The 12,830-nt window shown below is 42.6% G+C and overlaps 1 protein-coding gene across 3 annotated transcripts in view; it reads right to left on the bottom strand.

The window, feature by feature from the left end:
- The window catches only part of LOC109905358 (NADPH--cytochrome P450 reductase-like), a 37,211-nt gene that overhangs the window by 22,702 nt on the left and 1,679 nt on the right, over positions 1-12,830 (bottom strand). Inside the window, exons 1-3 of one of the 3 annotated variants that reach the window (XM_020502676.2) lie at positions 1,377-1,452; positions 1,042-1,170; positions 515-549 (exon numbers count right to left, since the gene is read on the bottom strand). Coding sequence is in view for 2 of the 3 variants with exons in the window: in XM_020502674.2 (XP_020358263.1) it covers positions 8,246-8,421 (176 nt within the window). In the remaining variant the exon portion in view is untranslated. Of the gene's footprint in view, positions 1-514; positions 550-1,041; positions 1,171-1,376; positions 1,453-8,245; positions 8,436-12,573; positions 12,673-12,830 lie in introns of those variants that run through there. The other 2 variants (XM_020502674.2, XM_020502672.2) reach the window with 2 other exon arrangements.

The following is a 12,830-nucleotide window of genomic DNA, read 5'->3' as shown; positions in this document are numbered from 1 at the left end:
CTAGTGTAGCCAACAGCCATTTGGCATAGCTAGATCAGGACCCAACATAAGGACAACTCAGAGTATGCTATTCTTTTCTTCTGAAATAAACATAATATTCTTCATATCATGCTTCTTTAGACCCGTCTAAAATAAACAATGGATTCATTGTGAAGGTGTAGGCTATATTACATGGATTTATTATACTTTTTAAAATGTCTTCTAAGCTGTGTGGGGAAGCCAGGAGATTCTAAATGTGTTAATGTTAACGGACAAGTACAGTGAAACCGGCAGTTATTTGCTTGACAAATCACCGGCTGACAATTTTGTGACCGCCACAGCCCTATACCCTCCTGCATGTTACAGGTTTCCAACTCCTTGTTGATGGAGAAGCCTCTCTCGACAGCTGCCTGCCCATGGGACAGAAGAAGCTTCTTACAGAAACCCCAAAGCTCAGGGTACGATTGGCTGAGGAAACCATGCAGGAACACATCCAGCCTCGTCTCTGTGGGCCAGAAAGAGAGGAAGTGCTTACTTTTGTCCTCAAGGGATAGGAAGTTCCCACATCACCTGTAATAAAACAGTTGAAAAGAAATAAGTGAAAACTATTATTTAGATTAATCATATTACATCAGACATAAGTTATAGTTGTTCTGGATTTATTACCAAATGTATACACAAAACCTCTTCCAGAACTATTCTATTAAACTGTTACTACCAGCAGACACACCTCCTGACAACTGCTTGTCGAGCAGAAACTTATGCACAAGACTGCTCATCCTTTCCTGACACCAGTCTGGGTCAGAATATATGACAGTGAGGTCCAAACACACCATCCGTCTTATGGTGGGGTATTTCAGGGGGCTCTTGTCCTGTACTTTCTTTTGGATGTTTGACATAGCCTTCATGCAGTCCCTCCTAAACTCTAGGACAGTGAGTTCTCCTTACACTGTTTTTTCTCCAAGGACAGTGGGCCGTAATTTGCGCTGAATGACTTAATACAATAGAAAACTATCCTCACCATAATTTGATAGAAAGTAATACTTTAAATTCTCACATTACCTTGAGGACTGACTCGGCACCCAAGCCTATGTCAACTTCCTTCGGGTGGGCCCAATTATTTTGGTCAGCGACACCCAGTCTGATCATCTGTCCTGGAGGAGCTCCCTCTTGACAGAAAGCCTAAGCAGACTATGCCAACAGGAAAACTCTAAATGTAATGCAAATACCATTTTAACCACATTCATCATTAAATACATGTATATTTCCAAAACTCTCTTATCTTTATCATCACCTCTATCATAAGCTTCATATCATCAACAGTACAATCAGTGAAAAGAGATTTAATCAAAACGGCATTATCAAAAATTGTGCACTGCTATAATATAAATCATTACCATTATCAACTCTTTGTAGTGGAGTGGCATCACTGGCTCGTCAATCTGGTACTTGGTCAAAAAGGGGCTGAAAGTCCTGGAGACAACCATGAAGAACCGCAGTTTGACCCAAGATGAGCTGATCTTGCTGAGCTGATCTTGCTGAGCTGTTTGTGTCAAAACGACTGTTCCAGGGGTTGAGAGCAATGCAAGTGGTGTAGTCAGCCTGTAACGTTAGCCGTCTACCGTAGTTTCATGTCGACTTCCGTTACCACTTCACCACAGCCAATCTCTGCTAGCTAACAGATTAATGCACATGCTGTGTTGAAAGAAAATATGCCAACAGTCATGAGTGACTCACTGACTTCTGTCCGCTGCGGGAACGTTACAGGCTGACTACACCGCTCGCATCGCCTGCTGGAGCGTTGCAAAATAAATTTAAAAATCTATATTATTCAATTATTGCGCGCCAACGAGTGTCTTCGTCAGATTGCGCTGCAAGTCCTGTCACCTGTCCCATCTCCTCATTGGTTTATAGAAGCAGGTACCCACGTGCCATCTCCTCATTGGTTATACCCATGTGGGTGACTGAAAGAAGAATGAGGTCAGTGGCGGTAATGCACCTAATTTATGAAAGTTGCCAATTGCAATATAAAGTCAAGAGAAGATAAGGCCTAGAAGGAAGAGAGATGACTAGAAACTATTCGGTTGACCATTTTGTGTGTAGATTAATTGGCGGAGTAGAGGGCCTTGTGCATTTCAGGTAAAATAACAACTGAATGTTTATAATCCCAGGACAAATTAGCTAGCAACAGCAAGCTATCTAAATAGGACAAATTAGCTAGCAAATGCAAGCTAACTAGCTAAATTGCCATAAATGTTTAATGCTTTTCGACCAGTTCCCAAATTAATATAATTGGTTCAGAGTTTGTTTTGATATTTTAATCTGCGTGTCGTGATCACGTTTGGTGTGGGGGGACAAAATACATTTATGCACGTTGGCGCACACGCGCAGCAGGTTTGGGCTCCGTGTTAGTGTGGTTCCACTCTGCGCGTGACTCAAGCTAAAATGAGTTCCTTCCATTGAAGTAAATTACAAATCACAATCCTATCACCAATTCTTTACATCACCTCTGTTCAATGCAAACGGAACATAATTAAAAGTAGTCAATATCCCAATCTATATTTTTTAAGACCTTTTAAAAATGTATTTAAGACTTAAAATAATTTATCTAAATTAAAAGCCTTAAGACTTTAAGGACCCACGGACACCCTGGTCTGGGCAGGTGTGATGTCGTTAATGTTTGCATGATGTTGTCGTTTGTATGTTTTGTATAGTTTATAAAATCTTCCCAAAAATGTAATATAGTTCAGGAATGCTAATCATTCACAACTAGGAGCAGTGTGAGTCGCCGATAGAAATGGGAAATATGCTTTTGTCCTCAAGCCGGGGCATCCCATTCAAACTTAACCATACAGAATTAAACAGCTATCAACTGATCTAACCACAAAATCCTTGAATGGAGAAGAATCTGTTCACGTCACTTGGTGCCAGGGGGCAATCAGAGGTTCTCAGAAGACATGAAAAAACAACGATGAAAGCACAAGCATGCTTGTGAGTTTCTTTGAATGAAATTCATTGAATAAGTCCAGATTCTTGGTACCAACTTCCACATTGACCTATCTGCTGAGCTGTGAGCAAAGCTCAGGCCAAACCTCAGTCACTGATAAGATAAGTGAGTGGAAGGCGGGGCAAGCATGACAGCACAGGAGAAGCTACTCACGGAGAGGTGGAGGGGCCATGAAAAGAAAACAAAGGTCACTACTGGGCCTGGCTGGAACATTTAGTAAATTCCCCAGGCGCGTGAGGCTGTGGGTGCACTCTGACAGAGGCAGTTTTGGCTTACCCTTCACCTCTACTTGTATCAATAAAATGTGATTGCTCTGACTTATTACCTAATTAGAGAGGTAATAAGTGCACTGCCAATCACTTCCATTATTTTTTGCATTCACACTATGGACTACACTCAACTTTAGACCACTGAGGTGTATGAACCTCAGAGAAATAATTAATGTCCTCTTTCATGAACAACAGTAACAATACAGTAAACAATGCGAGGGTTTAACTTTGCCAAACAGCAGCTTAATCAATGCAAAAATAGAACTACCATTACAGCAATGTGTATTTAAGTCCACATTATGGTATGTAAGCTACATTATAGCCCCTCCCTCAGCAAATACACACCAGCACTGTAAACTGTAGGGCTTTGACGATACCAGTATTGTGATATTTTGGGGTGGGCATGACAAAAATGAAAACACGAAGCAGAACAAACAAGTTGGTCCTTTAAAACCTGCTGTCTGTAAAATTATGCTACAGCTTGGAAAATAAATGTGACTCTGGATGACAAAATAATGTTTGTTTTCAACATGTAAATGTTGAAATGTAAGCCGCTTCGTGATTTGTTTCCTTGCCACGATACGAATGAGGTGTGCCTTTGTAAACTGATCTCTAAACCATGATGCATTGTGTGCCTCCAACCCTAAACCCAAACATACAAGTATTATGTAACAAAAGGAACAACAAGCAGACAAGGATTTAGTTTGGCCCAGAAAGACAATAGTAATATTGCAGTAGCACTGTAGCGATCCTATTAAATTACTAGAGGGGCTGTGTCATAAACCCTCAAAGTTACATAATGGCAGCCAAAATGGTCAGGGAGAAATCCAAAACCAGTCTAATTGGAATTAATGGCAGTAGAGGCATAGGTGATGCATTTCCTGCTTTTTAATAACTCAGGAAAATTAAGGCATGTGATGTATCAAACTGTATTATGGAATTATAGTCAACCTAACATATTGTCCTACAATTTACACAGGTTTTATACACATTTTCTGTACAAATAGCATCTATAACAGTGTTTCCCAAACTCTGTCCTCGGGACACCAAGGGGTGGACGTTTTGGTTTTTGCCCTAGCACTACACAGCTGATTCAAATAATCAACTAACCATCAAGCTTTGATTTGAATCAGCTGTGTAGTGTTAGGGCAAAAACCAAAATGTGCACCCCTTTGGACCCTGAGGACTGAGTTCGGGAAACACGGCTCTAAAATATACAATATTATTTGGAAAGTATTCTCTTTTACAAAACGTTGTTACATTACACGATTATCCTAAAATGCATTAAATATATTTTTTCCCTAAATCTACACACAAGTACCCCATAATAACTAAGCTTAAACAGGTTTAGAAATGTTAGCAAATTTATTCTAAATAAAACAAACCTTATTTACATCAGTATTCAGACACTTTGATAGGCGACTTGAAATTGAGCTCCGGTGCATCCTGTTTCCATTGATCATCCATGAGATGTTTCTACAACTTCATGAGTCCACCTTCAGTAAATTCTATTGATTGGACAAGGCATACACCTGTCTATATAAGGTCCCAGTGTTGAAAGCGCACGTCAGATCAAATACCAAGCCATGAGGTCCGTAGAGCTCTGAGAAAGGATTATGTCTAGGCACAGATCTGGGGAAGGGCACCAAAACATTTCTGCAGCATTGAAGGTCCCCAACAACACAGTGGCCTCCATCAGTTTTAAATGGAAGAAGTTAGGAACCAACAAGATTCTTCCTAGAGCTGGCCGCCTGGCCAAACTGAACAATTGGGGGAGAAGGGCCTTGGTCAGGGAGGTGACCAAGAATCCGATGGTCACTGACAGAGCTCCAGAGTTCCTCTGTGGAAATGGGAGAACCTTCCAGAAGGACAACCATCTCTGCAGCACTCCACCAAATCAGGCTTTTATGGTAGAGTGGCCAGATGGAAGCCACTCCTCAGTAAAAGACACGTGAAAGTCTGCTTGGCGTGTGCAAAAAGGTACCTAAAGGACTCTCCGAAACAAGAGAAACAAGCGTCACGTCTGAAGGAAACCTGGCACCATACCTACGGTGAAGCACGGTGGTGGCAGGGACTGGGAGACTAGTCAGGATTGAGGGAAAGATGAACGGAGCAAAATACAGTGTGATCTTTGCCTGCTCCAGAGCGCTCAGAACCTCAGACTGGGGCAAAGGTTCACCTTCCAACAGGGTAACGACCCTAAGTGTACAGCCAAAGCAACGCAAGAGTGGCTTCGGGACAAGTTTCTGAATGTCCTTGAGTGGCCCAGCCAGAGCCCAGACTTGAACCTGCTCAAACCTCTCTGGAGATGGGAGGCCCTGCACTGCCATTGTCACCCGAGTGGCCCAGTGGTCTAAGGCACTGCATCACAGTGTATGCTGGGCAGCATACAATTGGCCCAGCGACATCCGGGTTAGGGGAGTGTTCAGCCAGCAGGGATGGCCTTGTCCCATCAGGCTCTAGTGACTCGTGGTGGACCAGGCGCAACGCACGCTGACACGTTTGCCAGGTGCACAGTGTTTCCTCCGACACTTTGGCTTCCAGGTTAAGCGAGCATTGTGTCAAGAAGCAGTGCGGCTTGGTTGGGTCATGTTTTGGAGAACGCATAGCTCTCAACCTTCGCCTCTCCCGAGTACATACGGGAGTTGCAGCGATGAGACAAGACTGTACCTACCAATTGGATACAACAAAATTGGGTAGAAAAACAGCTAAAAAATACAAATAAAATAGACGTGCAGCGACGCTCCCCCTCCACCATGACAGAGCTTGAGAGGATCTGTAGAGAAGAATGGGAGAAACCCCCCAAATACAGATGTGCCAAGATTGTAGTGTCATAACCAAGAAGACCTGAGACTAATTGGTGCTTCAATAAAGTACTGAGTAAAGGGTCTGAATACTTTTGAAAATGTGATATCAGCTTTTTATTTTTAATAAATGTGAAGGCATTTTTTTTTTTAAATCAATTTTAGAATAAGGTTGTAACGTAACAAAATGTGTAAAAAGTCAAGAGGTCTGAATACTTTCCGATAGCACTGTAAACAGAACATAAATGTCTGATTATGTTTTCTTGGAAAGTTGTGAATGCTACAGAATTACATTATGCAATATCAGTACTTGTTACATTTACAACTTGTTTACAACGTGGATAGGGGATGTTGTTCCCACTGACGATTAAAACCTATCCAAACCAAAAACTGTGAATAGATGGCAAGGTGACTGGGAATATGGTTGAGTATAAACAGTCCAGTAAGCCCCCAAACAGGCAAAACGTCAGATCCAGAGACAAAGTGGAGTCGCAAATCAACGGCTTAGACACGAGACGTATGTGGCAGGGACTCCAGACAATCGCGGATTATAAAGAAAACCAGCCTCATCGCTGACACCAACGTCTTGCTCCAGGACAAGCTAAACACCTACGCCCGTTTTGAGAGAAACAGTGCAGGCCACCATAGCTCCCGTGGACTGCGAGCTCTCGTTCTCCGTGGCCGACGGGAATAAGACATTTGTGTCTTAACCCTCACAAGGCTGCTGGACCAGACAGCATCTCTAGCTGCGTCCTCAGAGCCTGCACAAACATATTCAAATCTCTACCTATCCCAGTCTGTTGTCCCCACTTGCATCAAGATGTACACCATTGTTCCTGTACCCAAGAAAGCTAAGGTAACTGAACTAAATAACTATCGCCCCATAGCATTCACTTCTGTCATCATGAAGTGCTTTGAGTGGCTAGTGAAGGATTGTATCAGCTCCACCTTACTAGACACCCTAGACCCAGTGCAATTTGCATACCACCCCAATAGCTCCACGGATGACGCAATCGCCATCGCACTGCCCTATCCCACCTGGATAAGATGAATATCGATGTAAGAATGCTGTTCATTGACTACAGGTCAGCCTTCAACTCCATAGTACCCTCCAAGATCATCATTAAGCTCGGGGCCTGGGTCTCTGAACCCCGCCCTGTGCAACTGGGTCCTGGACTTCCTGACGGGCCACCTCTAGGTTGTGAAGGTAGGCAACAACACCTACACTCTGCTGATAATTTATTTCAGTTACCTTCACAACAACATCCCCTTCCCAGGAAAGGGCTGAAAATAGCACATATATTAATATATGTATCCTTAGAAATAAGGTTAATGAAATCAAAAACTTGCTAACAACCGATTCATAAACTCAGCAAAAAAAGAAAAGTCCCCTTTTCAGGACCCTGTCTTTCAAAGATAATTCTTAAATCCAAATAACTTTGCAGATCATCATTGGAAAAGGGTTTAAACACCGTTTCCCATCCTTGTTCAATGAACCATAAACAATTCATGAACATGCACCCGTGGAACGTTCATTAAGACACTAACAGCTTACAGACGGTAGGCAATTAAGGTCACAGTTATGAAAACTGTCCTCAATAGGCTGAGAGAGGCTGGACTGAGGGCTTGTAGGCCTGTTCTATTGGAGTGGCCATCACAAAGCTCTGACATCAATCCTATACAACATTTGTGGGCAGAACTGAAAAAGCATGTGCGAGCAAGGAGGCACAAACCTGACTCAGTTACACCAGCTCTGTCAGGAGGAATTGTGGGAACTTATTGTGGGAAGTTTGTGGAAGGAACCCGAAACATTTGACCCAAGTTAAACAATTTAAAGGCAATGCTACCAAATACTAATTGTAAAAAACTGAGTTTAAATGTATTTGGCTAAGGTGTATGTAAACTTCCGACTTCAACTGTAAATACTACACATTCATTGTTTTACACTATATTTTCACAGCACTGGTAAACCACGATTGACCAACTCCCTGACCAACATGGCTGACCTTTGGACCATCATAAGAAGGTTCATGCCCATTCTTGTATTCTAATTCTATGAGTAATACTACTGTAATTGTGCTCTTAACACTATGTTTACTTATTTCAACACCAATACTAGGTGGATTTGTTGAGAGATGTACAGCAAGCACATGGTGTGCATTTAGCACACAACGAGCGGTACTCACGGTTGGTCGAGCTGCTTGAACTCGGGGATGGGCTCGGCCTTCTTGCGGGACATGAACCAGTAGATGATGAGGCCGGCGATGAGGGTGAAGAGGAAGAGGTCCAGGTTACTGAAGAGAGGCTCGTCCTCCTCCATGGCCTCCGGCTGGGTGCTGCTCTCTGCTTCCACATCCGGCATCGTCACACACAGGGCTGCCAGGACAACCAGACAGGGCAGAGGTTAGAGGCCAGGAGCAGGGCTGTCCCCAACTAAAAAAGATCTTTGTCGACTGAAAGTCTGTTCTTTCGACCAATCGATTGGTCAAAGTTTTAAACATGTATTATCCATATATAGTACCCTCCAAGATCATCATTAAGCTCGGGGCCTGGGTCTCTGAACCCCGCCCTGTGCAACTGGGTCCTGGACTTCCTGACGGGCCACCTCTACGTTGTGAAGGTAGGCAACAACACCTACACTCTGCTGATAATTTATTTCAGTTACCTTCACAACAACCCTGTGTGTTTTAATAAAAATCAACTATATGCATTGAGCTTAACTGATGCTTTAAGCGCACTGTTTGATGAAATAAGACCAAACATTTTTTTTAAATAAAGAGTTCTTCAGATATCAAGATAACCAAAAGGGGAAAGAAAAAAAAAAACTGACCATACTGGCTTTTGCAGATTCTGACATTACTCTCCTGAAGTTGCCGGTAATAGGCTACACAAGGAGTCGGCAACCTTTCTCATGTGGAATGCCAATTTATCTTACCATTTCTACTGATCTGCATGCCAGTTATGATTAAGCCAGGGAGTGCTTGGGGATAAAAAAAAAGAGGAAGAGGCCTGCACAAAGGGGCAGAGAACGGAGAGGGAAGCGTGTGTTATGAAGAGTGTGAGAAGAGAGAAATATCAGTGTGATTACCCGTTGTGACCTAGACTGTCTGATTACCCCCACTGTGTACCAAACCGGTTTGGCTGAGGACCCGAGTTTTAGGATTACCCCTGGAGAATGGAACAGACAATGAGAATTGATTGTGAAATGGTTGATGAATTCCCCCCTTTTCCCCAGTTTGCAAAAATCCATAAAACATTTGCATTCTAAACGAAGCAAAAAAAATAAACATCCCTTTTTCAGGACCCTGTCTTCCAAAGAGAGTTCGTAAAAATCCAAATAACTTCACAGATCTTCATTGTAAAGAATTTAAACAGTTTCCCATGCTTGTTCAATAAACCATAAACAATTAATGAACATGCACATGTGGAACGGTCGTTAAGACAAACAGTTTACAGATGGTAGGTAATTAAGGTTGCAGTTATGAAAACTTAGGACACTACTGACTCTGAAAAACAGCAAAAGAAAGAATGTGCCTTAGGCATGCTGCAAGGAGGCATGAGGACTACAGATGTGGCCAGGGCAATAAATTGCAATGTCCGTACTGTGAGAAACCTAAGACAGCACTACAGGGAGACAGGATGGGCAGCTGATCGTCCTCACAGTGGCGGACCACGTGTAACAACACCTGAACAGGATCGGTACATCCGAACCTCACACCTGCGGGACAGGTACAGGATGGCAACAACAACTGCCCGAGTTACACCAGGAACGCACAATCCCTCCATCAGTGCTCAGACTGCAATAGGCTGAGAGGGGCTGGACTGAGGGCTTGTAGGGCTGTTGTAAGGCAGGTTCTCACCAGACATCACCGACAACTACGTCACCTATGGCCACAAACCCACCGTCGCTGGACCAGACAGGACTGGCAAAAAGTGTTCTTCACTGACGAGTCGCGGTTTTGTCTCACCAGGGGTGATGGTCAGATTCGCGTTTATCGTCAAGGGAATGAGCGTTACACCGAGGCCTGTACTCTGGAGCGGGATCGATTTGGAGGTGGAGGGTCAGTCATGGTCTGGGGCGGTGTCTCACAGCATCATCGGACAGAGCTTGTTGTCATTGCAGGCAATTTCAATGGTGTGCGTTACAGGGAAGATATCCTCCTCCCTCATGTGGTATCCTTCCTGCAGGCTCATCCTGACATGACAATGCCACCAGCCATACTGCTCGTTCTGTGCGTGATTTCCTGCAGGACAGGAATGTCAGTGTTCTGCCATGGCCAGTGAAGAGCCCGGATCTCAATCCCATTGAGCACGTCTGGAACCAGAGGGTGAGGGCTAGGATCAGAGGGTGAGGGCTAGGGCCATTCCCCTCAGAAATGTCCGGGAACTTGCAGGTGTCTTGGTGGAAGAGTGGGGTAACATCTCACAGCAAGAACTGGCCAATCTGGTGAAGTCCATGAGGAGGAGATGCACTGCAATACTTAATGCAGCTGGTGGCCACACCAGATACTGACTGTTACTTTTGACCCCCCCCCCCCTTGTTCAGGGACACATTATTCCATTTCTGTTAGTCACATGTCTGTGGAACTTGTTTAGTGTATGTCTCAATTGTTGAATCTTATGTTTATACAAATATTTACACATGTTAAGTTTGCTGAAAATAAAGAGGACGTTTATTTTTTTTCCTGAGTTTAGTTTGTATAAAGTGTACAAAGTTCTTAAGTTATAGGGGGCAGCATTTTCACTTTTGGATAAATAGCATGCCCAATTTCAACTTCCTGCTACTCATGCCAAGAATATAAGATATGCATAGTATTAGTAGATTTGGATAGAAAACACTCTGAAGTTTCTAAAACTGTATGAATCATGTCTGGGAGTATAACAGAACTTATGTAGCAGGCAAAACCCCGGGGACTAACCGTTCTGTCTGTTCATTGAGTTCTCATTGGGAAACGATATTTCTTAGGAACTTGTTTTCAGTTCCTACCGCTTCCACTGGATGTCACCAGTCTTTGGAATTTGGTTGAGGTTATCCTTTGTGCAATGAAGTATGGCCATCTAGGAACTGCGTAACACTGTTGAGTGTTGCGCAAGACTTGAAAAGTAGCTTGGTTTGTTGTCTTCCTGTATTTAACACAGATAGACCCGTCTTCAATTTGATCGATTATTAACATTTAAAAATACCTAAAGTTGTATTACAAAATTAGTTTGCAAAGTTTACAGGCAACTTTTGAAATATTTTGTAGTGACGTTGCGCAATTTGGAAGCTGTTTTTTTCTGGATCAAATGCGCCAAATAAATGGACATTTTGGATATATATGGACGGAATCAATCGAACAAAAGGACCAATTGTGATGTTAATGGGACATATTGGAGTGCCAACAAAAGAAGCTTGTCAACGTTTTGTGTAGCGCCTGCAGGGTTGAAATATGCTTCCCTCCATGTTTACTGTTGTGCTATCATCAGATACTAGCTTCTTATGCTTTCGCTGAAAAGCCTTTTTAAATCTGACATGTTGGCTGGATTCACAACGAGTGTAGCTTTAATTTAGTATCTTACATGTGATTTAATGAAAGCTTGATTTTTATATCATTTTATTTGAATTTGCCGAGCTGCATTTACCCTGGCTTTTGGCCAAGTGGGACGCAAGCGTCCCCTATACCATAATAATAATAATTTTAAACATGGCTCTGGGCTAATGGAATGGTCTGTCGAGATTTCTAACTTTATAATGAAAGATGAAGAATAAATGCTAAATTGTAAGAGCAAGGCTATTGTTGTTGACAGCCTATGCTGATTAATGTTTAGCAATTCACATGTAATGTCCATGTCTGCCAGAGTGCAACAGGTCACACGAGTTCATTTCATGCCTCTTTCCTTATCTCGAGGTTCATGATACCATATCGCTCATTTATTAACTTGACAAAATAGACAAATTAAAACAGCCATCAAACAATATACCTAATAAAACAATGCCTCAATGTATTATTACACTAATAACAAGAGACTGGATACAAGTTCAGTTTAGCCCAATAACTACTCTAACGGAGCTTACCATTACTCCCTAAGGTCCAAGGACTGTATATGTTATTTTCAGAGGTAGACTGGCTCTGACAGCCAAATACTCCGTCTAAACGTGAATCGATGCTCAAATTGCGATTCGGTTCTAGAAACATAAAGCCCTTTACTTTCATATCACACCAAAATAATTTCGCAAATGCAAAATATACACTGGTTTAACCGGCTTTAATCACAGTTACAGTGACAGTATTTTTCAACGACAACACGTTTCTGGCGGACTTCTTCAGTTACACACAGGTATTCAGAGCATGCTAGATAGCTAATTAGCACGGTCTTTTATCTTCCGTAAACACGCGCTGTAACATGGAGATATGGCCGTGTGGGAACACCAACCCTAACCCTATAAAAGGTCTATCAATTAAACCTAGCTAAAAATATATATTTCTTGCTGGTATGAAAGATAAGGAAGGTCCTTATGCTTCCAAAACCTTACCTCAAGCGATATGTCTCAATGTTCAAACAGAGCGTCGGGATTCTTAACAAAACATCCCTGTTCAGAAAAGACGCCTTCATCCAATGACTTGTGTAATGTAATGTAATGGAGCAGAGTAATGACCAAGGGCTACATTCAGTCAAGCAATGCCCAGAGATAAACATGTTTTAAATAATAGCTTGAAAAAAAATCGTAGCTTGGCTGCTGAGGCAAGGAGACCCCTTGCCCCGCTAAAACCATTTACAACTTTGTGCTGT

Source organism: Oncorhynchus kisutch, linkage group LG15, assembly GCF_002021735.2.
Source record: "Oncorhynchus kisutch isolate 150728-3 linkage group LG15, Okis_V2, whole genome shotgun sequence".
Classification (NCBI taxonomy): Eukaryota; Metazoa; Chordata; class Actinopteri; order Salmoniformes; family Salmonidae; genus Oncorhynchus; species Oncorhynchus kisutch.
This window is presented reverse-complemented; position numbering and strand designations above follow the sequence as displayed.